Here is a 26,988-nt window from a genome sequence, read left to right as displayed (position 1 = left end):
CGTTCAGTGCCACAGACTGTGGGCTACAGCACCATCTAATGGAAACATGTTATTTAAAGTTGCACAACAAAGATAGGTTTTCATGATTTCACCCATTCAGGGACTCTTTCATCTGAACAGATTTGGAGAAATTTTCACTTGCTCACCAAAAAGCTGATAGAAACATCACAATAATCCACACCACTCCAGCCCATTAATTTAAGTGTAAATGTATATTTTTGTTCGCATTTTAATGCTTTTTTTACATCTTGGCCAGGGGACTACAGATGAAAAATAGCCTTTTGGCTAATTCTGGCTTTTTTAACCATGTTTGTTCATGTGTTTTATGAAATTGCACTGTCCCCTTTTAAATAAACCATTAAATTAAATTAAAATTAAGTGGAAGAAAAAAAGTAAAGGCTTTCAACTGTATACTTTCTGGAAAAAATACCATAATCCATAACAACAACTGAAAAAGTCCATTCCCTATAGTTGTCTCACCTGTGAACTGTGCTTGATCTTTGAATATTTCTTTCCCGATTCAGATGAGACAACATGATGATGGATTTGTTTCTTACAAACATGGCACTTTTTAATTTGCATGCCTTTTGTGTTTTTGATTTAATGTGATGTTTTCATCAGCTGTTTGAACTATCATTCTGACGGCACCCATTCACTCCATTGGAGAGCAACTGATACAATGCTACATTTCTCCAAATCTGATAAAGAAACAAACTCATCTACATATAGGATGACCTGAACATGCGTGCATTTCCAGCAAATTTTTATTTTTGGGTGAACTATTCCTTAATACCCATTTTACACATTTGACCGGCTTTTAGCAGCACAGCTTGGATTTCAATCATTTGTCCAAAATACCTATAATATCAGGTTTCAAAGAAAAAGACAAACTTTTTACTATGCAAAAACATGTCATCAAAGAACAGCTTCCAGATTGTGCATCGCTTTGTACTTTTTGGTCATGCACTATTTTAAAACAAGAAGGAACACAGAAGAAAATCACTATGTCTCCACACACAAACAAAGCACTCGATAGCACATGAAACCATTTAGCTTAGGAGTTCACAGAGTCTGGAACCAGTTGAGGTATTTCTCCATAGTGGTCCGATAATGGCTCATATTCAAGAGAAGGCATATTTAAACCTGCTGAAATGTGTAATTAACAATTAAACTAATTGAATAATTTTTAATGTGTGTGTGTTTGCATTGATGGCCTTCTCATCTGATGTTCAGCCCAGTGAGCTAACCTCCGGTGCTCAGCTTTTTATCCTAGAAAAAAATGTAATGTTTTAGTTTAAGATGTGCTATAAGCTGCACTGCATAAACATTTTCTCCAGTCAGTATTTAATAGCTATTTTGAATATGAGTCATGCCGTGTCCTTATCAGTGTGGTTTACCTGTCTGGCACGGTCCACACACTGAATATACAGTGACGCGATGTTAGAACAGCTCATAGTCTGACCTTTATTCTCAGCGTAACACTTCAGTATCTGACTCTGCAGATCTGAACACACTGGTTTGATTTGGCATCGCCTAGAGAGAGTGAGAAATCAGATGAATGACATTTGAAAAACTAAAGACTGATTTATTGATCTTGCACGCTCACCTGAAGCGCTTGTGTGCATCCTCTAAGCCTTTCTTGTAATTTTCAGCAGTAACTTTTGTGAACCTAGCCATCTGGACAACAACAAAGAGACAATAGTGTTATTTTACTTCATCTCATATCAAAAAGATACTATAGATTTTAATAATATTTTGAATTCTTTTTTTTATTTGGTATATTTTCAGTTTATTTTAATTTCGAGTTCTGTTAAAAGTTTTAGTAAATTTGCTTGTTTTGCCATTTTTATTATTTTTAAATGTGTCTATATGGATTTTATTCATATTTATTTCATTTTATTTTAGTAAATCAAGCTAGAAATGATACATTTAAAATAAAATAAGTTATTTCATTTCAGATAAAATTTATTTTATTTCAAGTAATGAATTTTTCAAGTAATTAATTTTTTAATGGCTTTAGTTTCAGTTCACTATAATAACCCTGTACTGCATACGAAGTGCTGATATCACTCTGGAAAAGGTATAAAGAGCATATGAAAGATCAGGTGAATCATTTTGCCTTTTCCTGCATCTTGGCAATCTGCTCCCGAAACAAAGCCTCCTGATTTTCCAGATCTTTCTCCTTCTCCTCCAGCTTCTGAGCCTGATGGGAAGATAAAACATGTGAAGCATCATCCTGTAAATCTACTACAGAACACTACAGTAAAGAGAGTTTAATGGCACATGCATTTCTTAATATGAATATACAAAAGGGTCTTGCTTACAAATTATGTTACATTTACAGTAAAGGCTGTATGTGTGAGATAGATTATTAATTTCACCTTGTATCTAAGCATTAATTGACTCACTCACATTAAGCTGGATCACAAATTTCTCTTAAAAAGTGAATGAGCAAAAAGAAAGCCTCAACATCTTACCTTCCTCTCCATCCACTGACACACATGAGCAGATCATGTGCAAGAAAAGAGAAAGGGATATGAAATAAGCGACAGTGGAGTTAAGAAGTAAAGCTACAACATTTATTTTCATGCATTTTTAACATCTGGACATTCACACCATGCATATTCAACAAATGCAGATGCATTTATAGCTGGATGCAGAGAAACTGTTACATAACATGTTGTTTTGCGCATGATAATAGTGTTATCTTAGTATCAAGTTTTTATTGATAATCATAATTTTTTTATTTTCTTTTACAATTTCTATTTTACATTTTCCATTCAATATCTTTTTGTTTTAAGTAAAGCTTTAGCAATCCTTTTATTTTTGTACATTATTACAAGTGTTAAATTACAATTTCTATTTAACAGTTTCCAACATATATATAGATATTTATTTGATTTAGGTAAAGTTTTAGCAATTTTATTGTGCTTTTGACATTATTACTACTAGTATTTGTTTGTTTTTAAATGTCTTTTTATTAATCCTTAGTATTTTGATAGTATTACACCAGCTTATTTTTGTTATGAGGGTTTAGCAGACAATATACTCAGAGACAGAAGAAGTTGTTCAAATGGTAAGAAGCATGAATACTCAGATGCACATCCACAGACAACACACAACTGTGCGCAGAAGCTGACTTACATAATACTGAGTTATGAGATGCTCATCCTGAACCTTCAGTTTCTCCATCCTAATGGCATCTGCCAGGGTCTGTTGATAGGATGCCTTCTCCTCTTCCAGAAGCTTCTGGACCTCGTCCTGAATCTGGAGTCGGGCTGCAGCTTGAGCTTGGGCCTTCGCTTTAGCTTTCTCTTCCTCCAGCCTTATGAAAACACAGGAAATGTTGTTTAGATGCCAAAACTCACTGCATTCTTGGGTATTTTGTTTAGAGAGCTTTATCTTCAGTTAAGTTTTTTTACTGTTGTCTCATGTTATGCTCTGCAATATTCATTTCCTCATTCAGGAGCTTCTGGAGATCTTCTCTGAGCTGCCTTTTGAGCTTTTCCTCATTCACTAAACAAAATAAATATCATATTTTAGCATGGAGATTTTCCATTAATTCATAAAACACAATCAAGTTTTGGAAAAGTTAAAGTCCACATTAAATAAAAATTCAACCAATTTATTTTCTAAATGCATGTTAAAGATATTATATTTTTAACAATTAATCCATGCATGTTCCATTCTTTTTTTAAAAGTTTCAACAAAACAGATTATTTAAATAAATAATGATGCTAATGTAAATTGTGATGAAAATCATGATGTTATTGTTTATAATCAGTGCTGTCAAATGATTAATCATGATTAATCACTTCCAAATCTTCATGCCTTATAGTTGCATTTAGCAGACTGGAACAGCGACAATACAGTTTACAGAAAAGATCTGTTGCCACTTCCAGTTTATTGCAATTTCAAGATTGTGTTCAACGAGCATTTCTACAAAATCCTTAGATACAAGTGGAGACTTTGCAGGTCCATCAGTCAAAAATTAACCAGAGAGACTTTGGTAAGACTAATGAACCAGATGATGAACTTACCAGCATGTGTTTCCAGTGGAAAGACCTTGAGTTGTGGCGCAACAGGTTCCTCAACCAGGTGAACACGAGGAACTGCAGGATCTCCCGTGGAAATTGGACCTATTTGCATCTTGCAAGGCATTTCATCAGGCAAAACCACAGATGAAGCAGAGCCTGACTGCGAAACAGCAGACTCCTCCAAGACAGACTGAATAGGAGCAGGTATGGAGATTGGGGAGGTTGAAACCTCAGGTTCAACAGGTAAGTCCATGGACTCGCCAGATGTTGGCGGAGCAGCTAAAGTAAGAGATGATGGAGTTTCTATAGGATCAATCGGTTCAGCAGATGGAACAAGATCTTCAGCAGATACAATTACAGGTTCAACAGAGGACTCTATAGGTGTTAGGGGTTCAACAGAGGACTCTATAGGTGTTAGGGGTTCAACAGAGGACCCTATAGGTGTTACGGGTTCAACCGAGGACCCTATAGGTGTTAGGGGTTCAACAGAGGACCCTATAGGTGTTACGGGTTCAACCGAGGACTCTATAGGTGTTAGGGGTTCAACAGAGGACTCTATAGGTGTTAGGGGTTCAACAGAGGACCCTATAGGTGTTACGGGTTCAACCGAGGACCCTATAGGTGTTAGGGGTTCAACAGAGGACCCTATAGGTGTTACGGGTTCAACCGAGGACCCTATAGGTGTTACGGGTTCAACCGAGGACCCTATAGGTGTTAGGGGTTCAACCGAGGACCCTATAGGTGTTACGGGTTCAACCGAGGACCCTATAGGTGTTAGGGGTTCAACAGAGGACCCTATAGGTGTTAGGGGTTCAACCGAGGACCCTACAGGTGTTAGGGGTTCAGCAGAGGACCCTATAGGTGTTACAGGTTCAACTGAGGACCCTATAGGTGTTAGGGGTTCAACAGAGGACCATATAGGTGTTACAGGTTCAACCGAGGGCCCTATAGGTGTTACGGGTTCAACCGAGGACCCTATAGGTGTTACGGGTTCAACCGAGGACCCTATAGGTGTTAGGGGTTCAACAGAGGACCCTATAGGTGTTAGGGGTTCAACCGAGGACCCTACAGGTGTTAGGGGTTCAGCAGAGGACCCTATAGGTGTTACAGGTTCAACTGAGGACCCTATAGGTGTTAGGGGTTCAACAGAGGACCCTATAGGTGTTACAGGTTCAACCGAGGGCCCTATAGGTGTTAGGGGTTCAACAGAGGACCCTATAGGTGTTACAGGTTCAATCGAGGACCCTATAGGTGTTAGGGGTTCAACAGAGGACCCTATAGGTGTTACAGGTTCAACCGAGGACCCTATAGGTGTTAGGGGTTCCACTCGTGGAGAAGCAGTTATTGGTTCACTTGACACTGGTGAAGGAGAATTTATGGGTTCAGCAGGCAGCACAGCAGGCTGAGGGTCAGGTACAAGTATAGCTACATGCTCATCACCTGTAGGTGGAGGGTTTGGAAGACTTTCAGGTGACTTTACGAGATTTAAAGGTGGTGCAGATGTTTCCTCAGTCCCAGTTACTAAAGGCACTAAAGGTTTTATTGGCACTGAAACAGGAGGAGGAACCAAAGTACTGGCATATGAGGGAGGATGAGGGATTATGGGTACTTGATGTTCGCCTGGAACCAATCGCTCGACCGGAGGAGCTACAGGAGCTGTTGACTGGGTGGAAGATTTGGGTGAAGCTTGCGGGTGAACCACAGGTGGAGACTCCTTCATACGATCAATCACTCTTTGTGAAAGCTGTTTATCATCAGATGAGAAATAGCATTGATATACTTGTTGATATTGCTTGTTTTTTTTTTTATATGCAAAGTAAATACTACTATAGTGTTTTTAAACCATGCTATAGTGAAGTGTATACTGTATATATTATAGTATTTACAACCCTTTATTAATGAATGCTAAAGCATACTGGAGAATTAACTATAGTGAACTGTTAAACTGTAATAAATACTGTAGTATACTTTAGTTTTTACTACAGTAAACTAGTATATTGTAGTATAATATACCCTATAGTTTTAGAAAAAAGTGTAATTCTATAGTTACCACAGCAACTATAGAATTACCATAACAAATTAATTCAAGTACTTTACTATAGTAAGGTTCAAAAACACCATAGCATTTACTATAAATTATTACATCAGTTTTTTCAAGTGGGTTTAGTTTTATGATGAAAACTGAAAAAAGACTTCCATCACCTACAAGTTTGTATTTTGACTTACAAGGTCGCACTGGAAACTCGAACAAGTTTTCCCCAGATTATTGTAGGCCAACATTAATTAATTTACTGGCTCTTTTTTTCTAATTTGCAATGCAATTTGACTGACATGGGATGCCTGAATCTTCATTAGACAATATTTTGTTTTATTTTTATGAAATATTTTTTTCTAAGTGATCACAAATAATCTGGGAAATAGCTGAAAGTACATTAATTAGTACTCAGCAGTAGGCCTACTATGGTTCAGAAAATGGGAAAACCACTGTACACTGATATAAACCATGGAATGCAAACCAAATTCATGTTCAATGGTATATTTATGGGACACACCCAAAAATATGGTATTACCATAGTAAAATTCCAAATTGAACCATGCTTTTTTTTGTAAAGAAAAGTACCGTGGTTGTATTTTACTTATACTTATTGTATTATATGTCCATTATAATATTTAGTTCTATGATGAGTTTTGTGTAGGGACATACTGTCACACTTCAAGTACAGTTGATTTTGAAAGCTATAGGTAATGTATACGTTAACCCGTCTAAGTGCAGTATGTATGTTTAGTATGCAGTAGGTCAACATGCATGACCTGTACTTAGGCTATATTTAACTTAAGCTATATTCCCTCCAGGACATTGTTCTGCATTCCTAAAAACTTCCACAAACTTGCAATGTATTGTACACGATATTCTAATGAATTAATTTCAAAGACGGAATCACTAAAGCTCTTGCAGTGGAAATTGGCTACGTTGCAACAAATTATGTTGTTAAGCACGCACAGATAAAAAAAAACCCCGACATATATAATATTGTTCAAATTAATCAAAGGAAACAGAAAATACTTTTCCAAAAGTGTATCGTTATCTAATACACTTACCCTAATGCCCTTCACGAATGTAACCCCCTCCTCATCAAATGCAGGGTCGAAGGAAACGTGGCGCGAGCTAATATTTCCCCCCATCACTTCGATGGTCTCACGCGATATTTATTACAAATAAAACCCCAAAAATTTTATTTTTCTTACGGACTGGGGTGTTCAGTATATGAGCGTAGACATCTAAAGCCCAAAACCTCGTGTTAAGCTCAGCCCTCCCTACTTTCACACACAGAGGAATTTCACTCCACAGCCTAGCGTTCATTTCAACCTCCAGCGATTCAATTCTGTCAGCCAATAAACGTTTATAATTATCAGTAAATCTCATTTGTTTACATCTTTATGGGCGCATACACGCATTATTAAAGTTTAGAATTATTTAAAATTGACATCATGTGCTTTTTCATGATAGTAAATATTTGGGGGTGTGGCTAATAATGATATATTAATAATACATGAGGCGATTATTATTATTCAAAATGTTTTTAAAAATGCTCTGTACTGGATTTTTTTTTTTTATAATATTTGAACGCTTACTCGTTTTGAACAATCGCATTAAATTATTATTCATTTTAAGTATTCACACATTGTATTTTGGTGGAAAATATGGTTTTCAGCTAATTAATGTTCACAACTCTGTCAATATATGCTGATCATGATGCTATGTGTCTGGGGCGTGACTTATAATATATTGATGATACGTGACGTGTTGTTATTATTATTTATGAGTGTTCAGAGTTATTCATTATTCTGCCTAAAAATGTAAATGTACACTTGAAAACTCACTTTTTTGAACGCAATCTCATTAAATTATAATTACTTATAGCTGTATTATTGTAGTTTGGTGGAAAATTATGGTTATTGAATTTTTGTACTGTGTGAATTTATGAATTTTGTATGAGTGACAAATACATTACCTCTATATTAAAACCCTGAGTATTATCAATCCATCAGACAAAAGATCATACTTTTAATACCAACAAAGTAAAAATTAATAGAAATATCAAGAGAAATTGATTAATCCTAGAAATTATGAAGTTTTAATGAATAGTCCACACATTATTTGTGCAGAAAATAGAGATGAGATTGAAAGAACTGCACAAAAGTCATGATTTCCTTCAGTTTATGAGGTCTGTTTGTGTTAACTGATAATAAAACGAAAAAAACATCTCACACAAATCCATGCCAAATGACAAATTCCAGCCTCATGGACATAAGTGCAGATATTTTTGACAATATTGGCAGTTGTTTTCTACAGTATTTGCCTTAACCTGACTGAAACCTTAGTAGAAGGTGCATTACCATTCGAAGTCTGTCTTACTTCATTTCACCTGAATAAAGACACATGTAAGTGGGCCAACATATTAACTGACTTACTAAAACCGGCTGTGCTTAAAAATGGAAAATTAATAAATACCACTAACTTGTAGTAAACATTAACACTTATTAAAAATAGCTGCAAGTCCTGAACATGCTAACAAAACTAGCAAAAATGGACCATTATTATGTTAGTAAATGTGGTGCCAGGAATAAAATAAAAGTTTCTATTTCTGCAAAAACAGACCTAGATACTGAAACAGGTCACACATGGTAAAATCTGGCATCTTACACACACTTGGCTCAAAAACAGCTCATAAAAATGGCTAAATGTACCTCAAGTGCTCATCCGTCCACAAGTGAATAACTTAAAAATGAATAGTGATGGGACACACACCAACAAAACACACTCGTACAAAGCTAAAGAGGTATTACACTTCCTTTACAATTTACTATGAAAGCTTCTATCCCCCACGGAATAAAAAAAGGCAATTTTAACTTCTCTGACTTTCTTCTCAGAATTCCAAATTTGATTCTCAAAATTCTGACATTTTTCTCAAATTTTTGACATTTAACTCACAATTTTGACAAAAGAGTCATTACTGTGAGATAAAGAGTCGAATACATTTTTGAATTTTGTGGCATAAAAGTGCTTCCATAATTTACTCTCCCTTCTTGTCAGCTTTCTCTCCTTTCATTGCGACACGAATGCTGGAGTAGACTTCTGTGTAGAGCAGTGTTCCCAGGAACACCACGGCCGTGCCGACCCAGTGCCAAACTGTGAAGGGATTATTGAAGTACAGGATGGAAATAATGAGACTCAGGAATTTGCGAAGCGTCACCACCAGAGTAACGGTGAGCGATGCACACTCTGTGGTCAGAATGAACACGCCGCGGATGCACACGTATCTGAGACATTTGGCTAAGGATAGAACAGATAGATTTCTAAACATGCCTTTCTACAGCTCTGTCCAATTGGGAACATTTAGATATGACAAAAATGAAAGGATACTGGGTGATGACATTCATCAGAAGGTATAACCACATGACTGGCACAGACTGACCAATCACAGGGATTTCCACTGGAGCTGTGAGAAAAAGTCATTTCAAAATAAAGGCCGAACAAAGTAGAACTTTTTAAGGCTTGTACACACCATTCAAACATTTGGGGTTTTGACAGAAATCAGTACAGGCATTCAATAAGAAAGTGATAAAAGATGTTGAAGTCAAGAATATGAAGCAGCACCAGCTTCATTGGAAATCATCAGAAACGTTTCTTGAGCACCAAATCAGTATATTAGGATGATTTCTGAAGATCATGTGACACTGAAGACTGGAGGAATGATGCTGTAAATTCTGCTTTGATCACAGGAATAAATTACATTTTAAATAATATTATTAAAGCCCGTTTCTGACATATATATATATATATATATATATATATATATATATATTTATATATATATATATATATTTTTTTTTTTATATATATATATTTCTATTTTTACAATATTTTTTAATCAAATAAATGCAGCTGTGGTAAGCATTCTTTAAAAAAAAAAAAGAAAAAAAAAAAAAACCAAATGTTTGAGTGGAGATGACTCATTTACTATATTAGTCCCATCAGGATCACACTCACAGCTCTGGCTGAAGAGCACGGCGTGTCTGTAGATGTCTGTTGACAGCAGGAGGAATCCCGGTAAAGGCAGACAGTGCTGAAAAAAGGTGTAAAAATCACACTCAATCCCACATACTCACATAAGACAAAATGTTGCACACTAAAATTCTTACATTGTAAAACAAAGCCTCCTTGGAGTGTTTGCCATACTCCTTGTACAGAGTTTCCTGGAAAATACCCATTCTTGCAGACATCAGCAAGGCGAACGTCAGCATGGCGATCCCTGAAACACAACAGCATTAATGCAATCGAATATATCAATTTGGAATCATATAAATAACCACATATACTCAGTAAATGTCTTCGGAATTGCATACTAACACACTACCAATACTATTTTTGTAATATGCAAAACTGTACGCAACCATATGTAAAGATGTTTTATATTTTTGCATCTCTAACGCTCATAAAATTGGTATTTATTTGATGCAACATACTATAAAAACATTAATAATAGGAAACATTATTACTATTTCAAATAACTCTTATCTGTTTTGCTACATTGTAAAATGTAATTTATTCCTGTGATGCGCAGATGTATTTTCAGCATCAATCCTCCAGTCTTCAGTGTCACATGATCTTCAGAAATCAGTCTAATTGTAACTAATGCAGTTTCACATATTAATTTTCCAGTGGTAGAATATACTATACAATATGCAGCAAACATTGCCTGACCGTGAATGCATAGTGAGAATATTACCCAGAATCCAATGCATGAAGGCATAAAAACCATCTTCCTCTGTGGCCCCTTTTTCAACATGCTACATAAATATCAAACCTGACATATTAGGTGCAGATAAATGCATTGAAATGCAAATGCATGTTAATATGAAACAACTAACTATACTAACACAGTATTTTGTGATCCAGCCTAAAGTGACTCACCACTTGTTTGGCAGACATAATAGTGCAAATGAAAATTCCCAAAGACACCAGCACGATGGAGAGATATTTACTCGCCGAATATCTGAAAGTAAGAACCTGACTGAATAATATGCATTAAAAAAAAGGTTAAGTAAGGATTGTGCATATCTTCAGCCTACCTTTTCTTCAAGATGATAATACCGAGGATCATGTTTGCTATTAAAGATCCCTGTGATCAAAATGAGAAGTTACAGAGATCACTGAGACACTGTTTTTAAAGCAATGAATGAATGATACTCACTGATCTGAAGATCATGTGCAGGGGCATGGCGATGTTAAAGTTCAGGGCGTAGTTATTGATCACGCTGACGGTAAAGAACATGCTCACCATGATCACATAGTTACTGCAAAGGGGAAACACATCAAAAGACATGAAATACTCACAATACCTATTCTAGATGTTTGAGTAAAAATGCATAATTATGCATTTATTTTTTTGGAAAACGAATGCACATATATCATGATGGGAATCTGGAAAATCAATCACCTATAATTATCACTTAAATTTATACATTTTTACTAATCTGTTCAGAAGCCAAAATACATTGTTATAATTAAAATGCATATAGGTGAGTATAAATGTTATAAATTATTAACCTGAGGGGTATGTGTGGCTTTTTGCGTCCAAAGTTTGTCTCAAATATGAACCCTTCAAGTGCAATGAAGGCAAACTGGGCAAATGTGACAATATTCCCACATCCTGGGAAATCCCTGGAAAAAAATAGCAATTAATGAAGCAAGAAATGACAGCATAAATTAAGTTCAAATGCATTGAATACAAACTCAAATAGGAAAAGAAGAATCATAAATGAGAGACATGCAACTCACCTAACCAAAAGTTCCAAAAACACAACATTACTGCAGCAACCAACAAACACCAAAGCGATCGCAAATAACGTATTCATTGCTAAAGAATAAAATGAAAGAATCACACCCGTTATTTCAGCTTTACACTAATCCGAGTGTTGGCATGTTCAGTACATGCACTAGTGAACTAGCGACACAGTGAACACGTCTCCCGGCTAAAGACATCCTGCTTCTCATTGCGCCTGCTGGGATTTGTAGTTTTTAGGCTCTAATCCAGCATGCATGCGGAAGTTCGTGAAAACTACATTTCCCAGGAACACGACCAAAAACAACTACATTCATTAAAAAGAACAAAACTTAGCAAGTGTTCGCGTGGGTGTAGCATGATTGTGAGAGGAAGTAGTAAAATTAAAATAGCCTTTTAATAAAAACAAAGTAAAATAATAACAATAATAAACAGCATTTTTTTTTTTTTTTTTTTTTTTATTGAACTTTATGTATAACAGAACCGTGAATACAAAAAAAAAAACATATCAATATATAATACAATTATTATATCAGCAGAAATAGGTATGAAACAAAAAGTAATTACAAGTAATAAATAAATAAATAAATAAATAAAATAAATAAAGGATAAATAAAAAGGCTTGGAAAGATTAATATAGAGTCAATAAATAAACAAAGTAGAAGAGGGTACTACACAAAATAAATTACATATTGAGTACATTTATAAGCTTATAGCTTTTACAGATTGAATATGTCCTAATTGCTTTTTTATTTACAGAGGCAGAGATAGTTTTTAAATACTGCTTAATCTCTTGTAAGAATACAGTAAATATTGGTATACAATTAGAAAATTTACATTTATGTATGTAAAATCTACAGAGGTACAAAATTAAGTTTATAATGAGGCAAACATCTGAATCTCCATCAAAAAAACCAAAAAGAACAATTTTGGAATTTAAATTGAAACCTTTTAAGATCACATTTGAGATAAACAAGCCAACATGTTTCCACAGTTGCTGAGTATATTTGCATATCCAGAATAAATGAAGAATGGTCTCAGTTTTATCTATACAAAAAACACAGTCAGAATCAAAATGTGTATCAAATCTTTTTTTAAGGAAATATTTGGTAGGATAAATATTATGAAGTATTTTAAAAGATATTTCTTTTACTTTATTTGTAACAAAAAGTTTATATTGCATAGACCATATAGGTTTCCAATTTAAATTGTCAAAAAAACTATTCCAATAGGAGACAACAGAAGGGGTACAGGCAATTGATTCAACCAATAAGGCTCTAACTTTATAAGAATGACTTTTTTTTCCTGTAAAACATATCTCTCCAATTGGGGTCTTAACAGGTTCAGGTAATGGGTCATACCTCAAAATTAAGGTATTATTTTTGAAAAGCATACAAAGGCCAGATGGAATAGCATCCATAACGGTGGCAAACTCCTTTGGTGTCACTGGAATATTATAGGTCGACAGAAATTCTGAATATCTAAAGAGCATACCATCTTTATCAAAAAGTTGGCCAACAAATATCAGGCCATTGCTGAACCAGTGTTTGTAAAATATCGATTTTCTTTTAAATAAAATATTCTTGTTATTCCATATATAACAGCGGTGGGGAGAGAAGTTGTGTTTGTAAATAAGTGTCCATGCAAGAAGAATTTGCTGGTGAAACTGTGACAGTTTGACAGGTAGTTTTGGAATGTCATAGTTGCACATTAAAACAAATTTTGCTCCACCAAGCTGTGAAAAAACTAACTGGGGGAAAATATTCCAAACAGAGGTTGGATTTTTTAAAAAACGACTAAGCCAAGTTATCTTAATTGAATTATTTAAAATATTAAAATCAATAAAATTTAAGCCACCTTTGTTCTGAGAATTTATTACCACTGACTTCTTCAAATAATGCGGTTTATTTTTCCATAAGAAATTATATAACATTGCATCTACTGTTTTACAGATAGACTTATCTACACACAATGACTGAGCGGCGTAAATAAGGCGAGATAAACCTTCTGCCTTCACAAGCAACCCTCTGCCTTTTAAAGACAGGTCTCTCTGCAGCCAACAGTTAAATCTTTTCTTTGTTTTGGTAATGATTGGATCGAAGTTTGCAGAGCATCTCATATTTTTTGTTATTTTTATGCCCAAGTATGTTACACAATCCTTGACAGGAATACCATCAATTGAAGAAGTCATTGTATTTTTAACTGGTAATAGTTCACATTTGTTAAGATTGAGTTGTAAACCTGAGGCTTTGGAGAAAAGCTGGAGAGCAGTCAGTGCTATAGGAATTTGGAGAGAGTCTTCCAAAAACAGGACGGTGTCGTCCGCTAATTGACTAATAATTATCTCTGAGTTTTCAATCCCAATTCCCTTTAAAGGGCTTTCTTTAATATATAGACTTAGAAATTGTGTTGCTATTATAAAAAGATAAGGAGAGACAGGGCATCCTTGTCGTACCCCACGCTTTAAGAAGAATCTGGGAGAGGTATTATTGCCTAATTTAATCGAGCTATTGCTATTCGTATACAGCATTTTCACCATATTACATAAATGATCACCAAATCCGATACGATGTAGTGCTTGAAATAAAAACCCATGCTCTAGCGTATCAAATGCCTTATAATAGTCTAAAAATAACATAAAACTTTCTTTTGGAAGTAAATGTGAGTAATCTAATATATCTAGAACTAAACGTATATTGTTAGAGATATGTCTATTAGGCAGAAATCCTGATTGTGTTTCATCTATAACTGAATTAAGAACAGATTTAAGTCTTTTGGCCAAAATTAAAGCTATTATTTTATAATCATTATTTAGTAAAGTAATAGGGCGCCAATTATCTATTATGAGGGGATCTTTATTTGGTTTGGGGATTAAGGTTATTACTCCTTGACATAAAGTGGGAGGAAGTGAAGTTTTAACTGAGCTTTCTCTAAAAACCTCTAATAAAAATGGCGCCAATTTATCACTAAATAACTTATAAAATTCTGAGGTGAGTCCATCAGTACCAGGGGATTTCTTATTTTTTAATGACTTAATTGCATCAATAGTGTCTTCAAGGGTGATAGGGGCATCACAAATTTTTTTATCAATCTGATCTAATTTTGGTACATTCTGAATGGACTCAAAAAAAGTATCCACATCTTGTTGGCACAGTTTGGATGTATACAAATCACTATAAAAAGAAGCACAATATTGCCCAATGATTTTTTGATTCTCATTTACTGCCCCATTAATTATAAGTTTATTTATATTATTACTTTTAGATTGTTCTCTTTCTAATCTAAAAAAATAAGCAGAGCTTTGTTCCCCTTCCTCAAGCCACTTTCTTCGAGAACGAATATATGCTCCCTCAGCTTTATACTTATAAATATTGTCTAGTTGATGTTGTAAATCTGCAAGTTCAGATTTTTCAGAGATAGTGATGTTGTCCATATTTTTACATAGAAGGTTGCCTATTTTAGAGATGACCTCATTTTCATTATGCCTGCTCTTCTTTGCCAGATTGCTACTAAATTTACGTAGAAATTTAGAGATCTCATATTTGGCTAGCTCCCAATTAATACCATATTTATTTTCACCTTTTGCTTTGGCCCAAAAACTTGAAATAATATAATTAACTTTGTCTTTAACTTCGTCATGAGTGAGTACTGAATTATTAAGTTTCCAATAGCAGGAGTTTCTTTTTAAATTAATATTAAACAGAGGAATGTAAATAGTAATGCTCTTATGGTCAGACAAGGGTGAAGGTATAATATCAGTTGACACATTAACAAGTTCTTTAGAAGTCAAAAAAAGATCAATACGGGATTGCAGTGATAATGAATTATTACTCCATGTAAATGATTTTTGAGAGGGGTGAGTTTCTCTCCAGCTATCCACCAAAGAAAACCTCTGCATGAACATCTTTAAATAAGAATTAGAATTATTTGATTTTGGGGGCCATCTATCAATGTTATTATCTACAACCATATTGAAGTCTCCTCCAAAGATTAGATAAGAATTGGGGTGGTTATTTAACAATAAAAGAATATGTTTTTCTAGTTGACTAAAAAATATCTCGTTTTCTTTTTGTTGATTAGTTCCATAAACATTGGTGATAATAATCTTCCTATTAGAAATTTCAATTAAAAGACAAACATATCGGCCATTCGGGTCACAGTCAACAGACAAAACTTTCCCCTTGAAACCATGAAGTAAAATACAAACACCAGCTGAACTTGAAGATCCATGGGACATCCACATGTCCAAACCCCATTGTGATCTCCAGAGATTTCGATCTTCTCTGAGTGAATGACATTCTTGCAAAAAGTAGAAATCAGTATTAAATTGTTTAAGGTATAAAAAAATAGCTTTACGCTTTAAAGAATTTCGTAGCCCTCTAACATTAAGAGAAAGAATAGATAGAGCCATATCAAAAAGAAAAAGAGAAAAAATAAAAAATAAAAATAAAATAAAAAATAAGTAACTTTAAATGAAACCTTTTAACAAATAAGACACAGGTAATGTGCCAAACACACTTGTTAAGACAACTGTGCAAAGATGAGCACAGCAAACTCCAGAACAAAAGAAAAAGTCTTATTGATGCAGTGCAAAAAAAAAAAAAGCCCAAACGAGTGGGCAACATTAAACAATAAGCAAAAACACTCGTCCAAATCTGAATCCAAACTTAACATACAAATTAAAGTTCTGATTAGCTAAATGCAGCCATGGTTGAACTTCGTTTACCAAAGTATTATAAATTTATTTATTTTTTATCCCACGTTGCTCATGTCTGATAGATAGTAGGCCTACTTCAGATTTCAAGCAGGTGGAAATATCTCAGTGCCATCCACAAAAGCTCGACCACCGACAAAAAAAGCCCGTTTGTTTTCACGGCGTGCTTTTTCCACGAGAGGCCATAGTTTATTTCTTTTTTCTCTGTCAGACGGAGATAAATCTTCAGCGATTTTCAGGTTGTTGCTTCTGAGGAACGACGAATCCTTCGCTGCCCGCCAAACTGCATCCCGGTAGAAGCGAGATGTGAATTGAAAGATGATTCCTCTTGGTTTGTCGCCAGCGGGCCGTTTATGACCAAGTCGATGTACAGTATCAACAACAAACGAAAGTTTATCTTTAGCGTCTGGTAGTAACTGTTGGCATACCTGGATGACTCGTTCACGAACATCCTCCCTCTCCCTTTCCTGCATCCCGTAAATTCTGAGATTCCAGCGGCGCGTGTATCCTTCGAGATGTGAGAGACGCTTTTCTTGCTCAGATGTTTGGATATCAATCTTCTTTACTTGCAGCTCCATTGTATCGATTCGGACTTTAACATCAACAATTTCGCCACTCACAAATTCAACGGCTTTCTTCACGTCAGCTATCTGTTTAGTGTTTTCATTTACAGCATCTTTTACACTTGTGATTACTTTCGCATTTTCTTTCACCATTTTTTCAAGTGCATCCGATCTGTTATTAATCAGATCTGAGAGCTCGCGAAATTGCGTCAGAAAACTTATGTCCGATTTCTCTACCTTGCGTTGTTTAACAGCCGGAGACTTGCATGGGGTTTCAGGGAGCGGAGGAAAAACTTCTTCCACAAGCATGACATCTGTAGGATCCATGCCTGACTCAAGATAGTCGTGTAGGTTGTTGTTCGAAACCGTGTTCGAGGTTTGCTGCAATGTTGCTTTTGCAGAATGAGTTTTGCCATTCATGTTTTTGCTTTTCCTTTTTTCAGATTTTCCCATTTTCAATCATTTCGGTTGTCGTAGCAATCGTAGTTATACTAAGTACAACTGAAGGAGTCTTAAATACTGCACTACAAATCAAATTAAACATGAGTTCGCCGAGCTCTAGCAAACACGTCTTGTCAGTGCGCCATCTTGGACCGCCCCCCATAATAAACAGCATCTGATTTGTTCGCAGCGCGTTCCAGCGTCATCTCGGACGTTTAAAATACCTTACGTGTTTCCGGTGTCGTGGCGATCATACACAGAACAGTTTTACTTGTCACTCAGTTAGCCATCTGAAAAACAACACAAACATGATTTCGTTAACGGACTCACAGAGTAAGTCAATTTTACAGTATCTCTGCCCTGCGTTAATGTTGTTAGTTTATACAGAAATGTTTAAAATACCGCTTTAAAGCCGAAAGTGTTGTGGAAGTGATGACTGGGAATGAATGAGGATACACGGCGGGGCCTCTAACAGTACAATCAAATCACTACTACAATAAAACTCTGTAAGCTAATATTACAAGAATCGTGATACCATAATAATACCATCACCATTATAGTAAGGTCCCCTGGATCAGTATATAAATCCGGTGATCATTTGTCATTAGTACAACCATCCGTCCGTCTGTCATTCTATCTATCTATCTATCTATCTATCTATCTATCTATCTATCTATCTATCTATCTATCTATCTATCTATCTATCTATCTATCTATCTATATGCCTGTCTGTCTATCTATCTATCTATCTGTCTATCTGTCTGTCTATCTGTCTGTCTGTCTATGATATATTACTATGGTATTCTCTGAAGTGCTTTGGAGTATTATGCAAATACCCTGGTTAATGGTAATTATGTGGTACCTATTATTAATTTTATTATTGAATCTTTACCTTTAATTTGTTTGGTCTTTCTAGTCATTAGGAAGAAGAAATCTTAAAACAACTGCAAAGTTGTACATGAGTATAATATTGTTTACTTCCACTGAAGTACTTGTATGTCTTCTATAGGACTTATTTGCATGCCACTCTCTCTGTATTTATAGCACAGCACTAATAAAAGCTGCTGTTGTGTTTTTAACAGAGATCGGCATGGGGCTGACGGGCTTCGGCGTGTTTTTCCTCTTCTTTGGGATGATTCTGTTCTTTGATAAAGCGCTCTTGGCCATAGGAAATGTAAGTGTGTGTGCTCTGACACCGAGTTGTTTGAATGGAGTGAACATGAACGCTCGGGTGCATTAGAGTTCAATAAAATGCTGCTTGAACTGAACCTGAATGTCGTTTTGTGTTTGCAGATCTTGTTCATCGCAGGTCTCTCGTTTGTTATTGGACTGGAACGGACGTTTAGGTTCTTCTTCCAGCGGCATAAAATCAAAGCCACCGGTTTCTTTCTGGGCGGTGTTTTCGTGGTGCTCATCGGATGGCCGATTATAGGTGTCGTCCTGGAAGTCTATGGATTTTTCCTCCTTTTCCGGTGAGTTGTTTTGTTTTGTCATCCTGGCAAGATGTTTAGGGTGATTTTTGCACTACCATAAAAGGGTTTACTTTGCTTAAAGCTACTCTATGTAATTTTTTTTACCCAGAAACGAATCAAATTTAATAATGAGCGAGCGCACTATCTTCTGAAGTTGTGTTTTTGCCTTACCCTACAAAACAATGGAGGGCTTATAATAAATAGTATTATTTTAGAGTTGTTGGACTGATTTCCCGGGAAACTGCCTGCATGAATCACCTGTGTGTGTTTGATTCATATCTTCAAGTAGATTGAAACCACAACAAATGAACTTCGAATCAAGAGTTTGCAAGCAAAAACGGAAAACAATGAACCTGAAATAAAACACGAATCAACATAGTTTGCATAGTGTCAAATTAACCATTTACTGGCCTGTTTGCCTAACAGGGCTCCAGACTGTGACAAAATCAAAGAAATCAGATTTCTGATTCAAAGAATCAGAGTTTTGCTCTTTTTTTTTTGTGTGTGTGAATGAAGTAAGAAAAGTCACAAAGTGCTTCGAAAAACAAACTTTTCTTAATCTTTTCTTAAAAATACTCAATCAGGAGCCCTGCCTAGTCTTGTGAAGTTATTTTATACTGTTATTTAATAAAAAAATGGCAATCATTGACTATATGTTAGTGTAACTTCCAAAACATTTTTTAATAATTGATTTCAAGAAGTCAAAACAACAGTGGTATGTAAGCTACTTGCCTGCTCATGTGAGAGATTTTTCAGATAGCAGTGTTTCGTTATCGATAGTTTTAATGTCGATTAGGCGAGATATCCACCTTATTTTTAAAGAACGGGTTAAAATTTGTAACTTGAATGCACAAAACTTCCGGTGTCATTCATTTAAATTTATTTTAGCTGTAAAAAAAAATATACAGTCCGTTACGATGCTTGATATAGCAAACAGGTATTTGTTATATAATTTTAATGCATTACCATAATCAAACAAGACGCATTTATTTGTAGTGCAAATTTTATGCTCTGTTATTTCTCTAGTTATTTACCTAGCAACTAATGAACATTTACTGAAAAAAAAGCACCATTGCACAACTCACATATTAACTAAAACAATCTTTCCCCACAAGTAGCTTGTAACTGTTTGCTTCAGCCACAAATGACAAAAGTTACATAGATAGCTTGATATTTTAAATGAGTTGTCCATCTGTTTCCAGGGGCTTTTTCCCAGTTGCGGTTGGCTTTATACGGCGGGTGCCTATTCTTGGATCTTTACTAAACCTCCCTGGCATCAGAGGGGTAAGTTCAAAACAGTTTGCTGACTCTTTTGTCACTAGTTTGCTTGCATAAGTGACACATAAAATCCTGTCACATGACTACAGTAATGTTCTTCTGTTTCTCTTTTAGTTAGTGGATAAAGTGGGCGAGAGCAACACCATGGTATAACAGTCAACGGTTTAGTACTTTCCTTTAGTTTTCTATGAGTGGCTCATATTTATATTTGTCATAATAGTGCTTCTGGCTCGGCGTCTCGCTGGCCAACCTTTCTGAACGACCGATGAGATTTTTGATACTCTACCTGTGAGGAACTTCAAGTGTTTTTTTTTGGGACTGATTACAAAACCAAGTCAGGCGCTGTTTTTGTTACTGCATCACACATCTCCCCCTGCAGGGGGCGACAGGGACCACTGAACCCCTAAATGACCACAAGATGGACAGATGACGAAGACTCATTGAATGAAGCATAACTGAAAGGAATCACTTGGTTCTGAATGAAGTCGTTACTGGGTTTTTTTATGTGCCAACTGTTCGTGTTTTGCTTTTTTTATTTGTCAAAATCTAATTTGGACTTTTTCCACATGAGCGCCACCTAGTGGAGCGGAGACGGTTTCATCTCTTCGTGCCCACGACCTACGGGACATGCTGTTATTATACATGACTGACTTGTTTAAGTATTTGTAAATACTTCAAATGTGAGAATAATGTACATTTTTACCAACAAATCTACCAACAATCCTGTTTAATAAATGGATTATATATCCTTGACAGGTCTGGTTGTCTGGTGTTGGACTGTGATAGACATCACATTTAAAGCCTTATATCTGCGCTCAGTGCAAATATTACACAAAGATTGTTTATATTGCTAGCATGTGGTTTACATTTTGTACTTTCATTCAACATTTAGTGAGTACATTGACTAGTTCCTGTAACCAACAGTTAGTTGGAAGTGTAATGGTGTCAATCAAACGTTTGGACACACCTTCTTTATGACTATTTTTCACATTTACTGATCAAAACATGACACAAATGAAAAAAAAAACAAGTTTCTCTGTCTAGATTCCAGCTATGATCATTCTGGACTTTCATGAGGTGCATCATGGGATGCTAGAAAACACTTTAGCATGTAATATAAATGCTTGATGATGCTTTTCCTTGCAATCCACTCCAATGCATTTCCTTTTTGAATAAAAAAAATATATATTTTTTTTTTGGGGGAGATTGAAAGGTTTTTAAGATCACAAGTCATGGATCCTGTCAAGTGTGTCCAAACCTTTGATTGCAGTGTGTAATATTTGCTATATTTCACCATCAGACACCAAGATCGGTTTTCACACAAAAGGGCTAATCTGACAATCACGTGTTTTTTATAATTCCTGATTGAAGGAAATGGTTCACCCAAATGTTTTAATTTGCTGAATGTTTACTCACCTTCAGGCCATCCAAGATAAAGATGAGTTTTTTCTTCATCAGATTTGGAGAAATGAAGCATTACATCACTTGCTCACCAGTGGATGTGAATGGGTGCCGTGAGAATGAGAGTCCAAACAGCTGATAAAAACATCACAATAACCCACACATCTCCAGTTGATCAGTTAACATCCTGTGAAACTAAAAGCTGTGTGTTTGTAAGAAACAAGTCCTTCATTAAGATTTATAATCCCTGGATTCCTTGAGGATTACTGATGATGTTCTTATCAGCTGTTTGGACTCTCATTCTGACGGCACCCACTCACTGCAGAGCATCCATTGCTGAGCAACTAGGATGACCTCAGGGTGAGTAAATATTCGGCAAATTGCATTTTCGGGTGAACTACTCCTTTATATATATGTTAATTTTCAAACCCCCAAATCATGTGAAAGATAATTTCAAGAAAATAATACAACTAGGATGTTAAAAGAAAAATCTTATGCATTGATGTCTTGTCATAGCAGCAATCAAACGTTTGAAGCTGTGAATAATAGCCATTGGTTGTGAGTAAGTGTTACAGGTCTTTCAGGTCTCTCTGGATGTGCCACAGCATGTCTGCGCTCTTCTTCAGCTGCGAGACCTCGTCTCTGGTCAGGCTCATATTGACCAACCCACACTCCAGCACTGTTCAACGCACACAGCAGGCTCAGGTACTCCTCGTCACTGATGCCGTACAAACCCTGAAACAAATGCAATACATCAGCACAAGATAGGTTTGGGACATTTTCAGTCCTACAGTAGCGTGGAAGAGTCCTGTACTGACCTTCACCATGGTGTAAACGGGATGGACTCGGTTGAGGTTCTTCATATGACTCTCTGTCAGGTCGGCCACGTCCAGCCTGATGGCCCAGTTAGTGTAGTGTGGTTAACAGCACACGGTCGTGGAAGTTTTTCTTTATAGATGCATTAACTTCTAGCAGAATAGCTTGAATTATTATACCTAGACACCACACTGAATTAAGCAATATACAGGTGAATCTCAATAAATTAGAATGTTGTGGAAAAGTTCATTTATTTCAGTAATTCAACTCAAATTGTGAAACTCATGAATTGTTAAATGTGAGCCAAATCATCACAATTAAATGTAGCATAGTGTTTCAAGAGTTTATTGTTCCATACTGCATACTCATTCACAGAACTATTTTTAATCAGTGGCAGGCAGGAAATCACATAATATGCATTTTGAGAACTAAAAGAGTAGGCCGTTGACGTACCTGTCCATGACTTTGTCCATGACTTGTGTGTTTCTATCCAGTTCTCTCGGTCCATGTCTGTTCCGATGTCTGGATTGAGTTTCTGCAGACTGACTCCTGCCACATTAGTGCCACTCCAGACGGGAACTGCAATGCAAACACACAATTTATGAATATGCATGCATATTTGTTTTGTTATTAATTATTTATTATTTTTAATTATATCAAAATATATTTACATAATTTAATTATGCTTACAAAAAATATATTTGATACAATAATATGTTTAATTTAAATATTAAGTATTATGTATACACTATATTATTTACACTATAGTTTATATAATCATATTATTATTATTATATTAATCATTTATATTCATTTAAATAAATAATGAGTCTTGTTTTAGAAATCCTCATCATATTTTGTTTTTGTTACATGTAAAATAAGTTTTTACATAATACATTACAATTAAACATGATGTATTTTTCACAATAATACATTAAAAATATTTGAATAATATTTTTCTTTTAATTTTAATAAATAATTTAAAAATTTATTAAATAATTATTTTTATGTATATACATTTAATTATGCTCAATGTACACAAATGTATTATCTATTAAATATGAAATAGTTTATTTTACACTATATAATTAATATAGTTATTTATTTAAATAACGTGTATAAATTTGAATATTATTTTACAAATGATAACTATTGTATTTTATTTTAGTATGTATAATATTCTTTAAATAATTGATATGTTAATAATACATCATTAAAATGATTCTAATAATATTTTTCATTTTTTTATTTATAATTTATCTTTATATAATTTAATTTATACTTTGATTACGTATTACATTAAATAATATATTTTAATAATATTTTTAATGTATAATTTAAACACATTTGATCAACACAGTTAATTATTTATAAGTGATATTACATCATACATATATTTGTCTGTCTCGTCTCACCGCTGGAGTTGCCATGTTCTCCCAGAATCCATCTGGTTGGTCCCGCTGCCGATGACGCGGTGCTTGGGCAGGCGGCTCAGCTTCCAGGTCACATATGTCAATACGTCCACTACACGTGCAGAAAAACTGTGTGTTACAACTTGTTAAAACGTTCACCTTGGAGATTGAAAATGTTTATTTTTGAGACCCCAGGAGCCCAAATTCAGACCCAGAACAATAAAACCCACAGAAGAGGTGGGAGTTCAAAGGAGGAGTCTTTATATTACCAAACTGCAGGGAGAAGAAGAGTATAGATATATATTCGGTTCGGGAGTTCGTAGCGGCTTCGCGAATCATTTCAGTCAGTTTGGGGATCGCGAATCATTTTAGGCGGGAGTCCGGAGCGGGATCGCGAATCATTTGAGTCAGTTCGGGAGTTCGGAGCGGGTTCGCGAATCATTTGAGTCAGTTTGGGGATCGCGAATCATTTGAATGAGTTAGGGAGTTCGGAGCGGGTTCGCGAATCTTTTGAGTCAGTTTGGGAGTTGGGAGCGTGAATCATTTGAATGAGTTCGGGAGTTGGAGCGGGTTCCTGAATCATTTGAGTCAGTTTGGGAGTTCGTAGTGGGTTCGCGAATCATTTGAGTCAGTTTGGGAGTTCGTAGCGGGTTCGCGAATCATTTGAGTCAGTTTGGGGATCGCGAATCATTTGAGGCAGTTTGGGAGTTCGGAGCGGGATCGCGAATCTTTTGAGTCAGTTCGGGAGTTGGGAGCGTGAATCATTTGAATGAGTTCGGGAGTTTGGAGCGGGTTCCCGAATCATTTGAGTCAGTTTGGGAGTTCGGAGCGGGTTCGCGAATCATTTGAGTCAGTTTGGGGATCGCGAATCATTTGAATGAGTTCGGGAGTTCGGAGCGGGTTCGCGAATCTTTTGAGTCAGTTCGGGAGTTGGGAGCGTGAATCATTTGAATGAGTTCGGGAGTTTGGAGCGGGTTCCCGAATTTGAGTCAGAGTTCGGAGCGGGTTCGCGGATCATTTGAATCAGTTCGAACTAACTGTCACAGTTTGGGGATCTGTACCCAAAAATTCATAATCTGCGCGCACACTTGCTCCTACGTGTTAACTTACAATTTTAATGAATATTATTATGTGGAATGGGTCTACAGCAAAGTGTCTTAAGTGATTCTCTGTATGTTTTTCTCATACAGGTGAAACATTGTTGAAAACATGCAGCCTGTCTCTACTGTGGAGTCGCCGGCTTTCAGTCAGCTCCTTAGCATGATAACATAGATTTCATTTTTAAACAGCACATATATACATATATACATAAATGCTGTTCAAAAATATGTATGTGTTTCTCGAAATTGATTCTGAATAATTCAGATTACTTTCATTCATTTATTTCAAAATGTTTTGTGTTATGTTGTCCATTGTTGATAGTTTTCATACTTAAGCTGTGAGAGGAACATATTTAAGGGCTCAACACAACAGCTTTTATGATGCAGAAGCCACTTTAGTTTTTGATTCTGAATATATTATTCAGGTGTTTTGTTATTTATTTCAGAAATCCTTGTGATATAAAAATATTTAGTTTGTGCTGGTTTGACTTAATCAAAATAGTATTTAAAAATTACTTTGTTTTACTTTGTGTTTGTATAGACCATAACTCATAAAAGCGCATTCAAGAATTGAGTTGACAATTAATTAACCATTAAATTTAAATAAAATAAATAAGAAAAAGATAATGAAACAATAATCTAATAATAAAATAATAAATTTACTGTACGTGTGTGCTTTATTATTTTTTCATTCTAACAGACATACATTTAACATGCACACATATAGAAATATATATTAGTGGTGTCAAATGATTAAAACTTTTTGTTTCCATAATATATGTGTGTGTACTGTGTATATTTATTATGTATATATAAATACACATACAGTATATATTTTGATAACATTAACGTTTATACACTTATATTCTTATATTTTATATTATATATAAATAATTTAATATATACATATAATATTTTTCTTAAATATATACATACATGTGTTTGTATTTATATATACATAATAAATATACACAGTATAAACACATTATGCAAACAAAAACGTTTATTTTGGATGCGATTAATCATCTAACACCAAAAAAAAAAAAGAAAAAAAAAAAAAAAGTATAAAATAAAATAAAAAAAAGCCCTAAAAACATAGAGCTTCAAATTTCCATACTGGATTTTGAGGCTGATTAAATTTTTCAAAGAATTTGAAAGGGAAATAAAGAGGTTACTTTGTGGTGAAGCAAGCAAATCTCAACAGGACATGTTTGGTGAAGTTTGGCCCTGTCCTGTTCATAACCACAACATCACCAAGCCACAGTTCCCTAACACTGTTCTCACAGTAGGATCTCACCTGCACACAGATGCTCTTCAGTCAATCACAAGAAATCTGCTGTAAAGTAGAGCCCTGCTTCACTTTATCTGCTGCTGCTGCTGGTGTGTGTGTGTGTTTAGATCAAGGTCACTTGCAGGACACTCCTCCACAGATGTAGACAAACACATGGCCTGTTCTCTTACATAAACTCGCGTACCGTTTCCAGCCTCGACTCTTAAAACACTTACATAAACCCGCATCAGTCTTACCGTGTCTGAAGAGGCTCTGCGCTCCCAGGAAGAGATGCCACCATGAGACGAGCATGGCAGGCTGTTATAGTCGGCTATCAGGAGCACTGTAGTGACTTACAGAGAGTACGCTCTCCGTCTGCCAGACAGACAGACGCTCACGAGCGCCCTGAGATCCGCTGCTGAATAATAAGCTATTTATTGATGTATGGTTTGTTAGGAATCTGAGGGTGCAAAAAATATCTATATAACCGAATCGCCTTAAAAGTTATCCAAATTAATTCTTACCGATGCATATTACTAATAAAAAATGAAGTTTTGATATATGTATCGTAGGAAATGTACAAAATATCTTGATGGAACATAATCTTTATTTAATATCCTAATGATTTTTGCCATAG

General features: G+C 35.4%; 4 protein-coding genes across 4 annotated transcripts; 1 reads left to right on the top strand and 3 right to left on the bottom strand.

Moving 5' to 3' along the window:
• Window positions 1-459: 459 nt before the first annotated feature.
• Window positions 460-7,452, bottom strand: chchd3b (coiled-coil-helix-coiled-coil-helix domain containing 3b). The gene is made up of 9 exons (XM_052597153.1): window positions 7,137-7,452; window positions 4,041-5,781; window positions 3,423-3,516; window positions 3,145-3,325; window positions 2,478-2,492; window positions 2,120-2,203; window positions 1,607-1,677; window positions 1,398-1,533; window positions 460-1,269 (listed from the first exon to the last, which is right to left on the bottom strand). The coding sequence occupies exons 1-9, from the start codon at window positions 7,218-7,220 to the stop codon at window positions 1,243-1,245; spliced, it is 2,433 nt and encodes an 810-aa protein (XP_052453113.1). The 5' UTR covers window positions 7,221-7,452; the 3' UTR covers window positions 460-1,242.
• A 787-nt stretch (window positions 7,453-8,239) lies between these two features.
• On the bottom strand, window positions 8,240-12,103 carry slc35b4 (solute carrier family 35 member B4). The gene is made up of 10 exons (XM_052597151.1): window positions 11,881-12,103; window positions 11,650-11,763; window positions 11,294-11,396; window positions 11,172-11,221; window positions 11,014-11,095; window positions 10,829-10,889; window positions 10,242-10,351; window positions 10,090-10,165; window positions 9,463-9,538; window positions 8,240-9,359 (listed from the first exon to the last, which is right to left on the bottom strand). The coding sequence occupies exons 1-10, from the start codon at window positions 11,955-11,957 to the stop codon at window positions 9,113-9,115; spliced, it is 996 nt and encodes a 331-aa protein (XP_052453111.1). The 5' UTR covers window positions 11,958-12,103; the 3' UTR covers window positions 8,240-9,112.
• Window positions 12,104-17,753: 5,650 nt separating this feature from the next.
• Window positions 17,754-21,103, top strand: golt1bb (golgi transport 1Bb). Its single transcript, XM_052597152.1, has 6 exons — window positions 17,754-17,935; window positions 18,685-18,776; window positions 18,896-19,074; window positions 20,277-20,358; window positions 20,467-20,499; window positions 20,573-21,103. Exons 1-6 carry the CDS (start codon window positions 17,911-17,913, stop codon window positions 20,642-20,644), a joined length of 483 nt encoding a protein of 160 aa, XP_052453112.1. The 5' UTR covers window positions 17,754-17,910; the 3' UTR covers window positions 20,645-21,103.
• Window positions 21,104-22,100: 997 nt separating this feature from the next.
• On the bottom strand, window positions 22,101-26,663 carry ldhbb (lactate dehydrogenase Bb). The gene is given in 7 exon segments (XM_052597270.1): window positions 22,101-22,422; window positions 22,424-22,488; window positions 22,572-22,695; window positions 23,031-23,148; window positions 23,985-24,019; window positions 24,021-24,093; window positions 26,609-26,663. Coding segments are annotated over 7 exon segments (570 nt in total). The 3' UTR covers window positions 22,101-22,322.
• Between the last annotated feature and the right edge of the window lie 325 nt (window positions 26,664-26,988).

Source organism: Carassius gibelio, chromosome B25, assembly GCF_023724105.1.
Source record: "Carassius gibelio isolate Cgi1373 ecotype wild population from Czech Republic chromosome B25, carGib1.2-hapl.c, whole genome shotgun sequence".
Lineage (NCBI taxonomy): Eukaryota > Metazoa > Chordata > Actinopteri > Cypriniformes > Cyprinidae > Carassius > Carassius gibelio.
This window is presented reverse-complemented; position numbering and strand designations above follow the sequence as displayed.

What these genes read in the sequence shown, in the direction of transcription:
- golt1bb (XM_052597152.1), top strand. Translation starts at nt 17,911, where the DNA reads ATGATTTCGTTAACGGACTCACAGA. An exon ending in CGCTCTTGGCCATAGGAAAT is followed by an intron (nt 18,777 to 18,895) that starts GTAAGTGTGTGT and finishes TTGTGTTTGCAG; the next exon opens with ATCTTGTTCATCGCAGGTCT. An exon ending in TGGGCGAGAGCAACACCATG is followed by an intron (nt 20,500 to 20,572) that starts GTATAACAGTCA and finishes TTGTCATAATAG; the next exon opens with TGCTTCTGGCTCGGCGTCTC.
- slc35b4 (XM_052597151.1), bottom strand. Translation starts at nt 11,957, where the DNA reads ATGAATACGTTATTTGCGATCGCTTTGGTGTTTGTTGGTTGCTGCAGT. An exon ending in TTATGTCTGCCAAACAAGTG is followed by an intron (nt 10,890 to 11,013) that starts GTGAGTCACTTT and finishes ATATTTATGTAG; the next exon opens with CATGTTGAAAAAGGGGCCAC. An exon ending in CTGATGAATGTCATCACCCA is followed by an intron (nt 9,360 to 9,462) that starts GTATCCTTTCAT and finishes CAAATGTCTCAG; the next exon opens with ATACGTGTGCATCCGCGGCG.
- chchd3b (XM_052597153.1), bottom strand. Translation starts at nt 7,220, where the DNA reads ATGGGGGGAAATATTAGCTCGCGCCACGTTTCCTTCGACCCTGCATTT. An exon ending in TCCACTGGAAACACATGCTG is followed by an intron (nt 3,517 to 4,040) that starts GTAAGTTCATCA and finishes TATTTTGTTTAG; the next exon opens with TGAATGAGGAAAAGCTCAAA. An exon ending in GAGCATAACATGAGACAACA is followed by an intron (nt 3,326 to 3,422) that starts GTAAAAAAACTT and finishes TGTTTTCATAAG; the next exon opens with GCTGGAGGAAGAGAAAGCTA.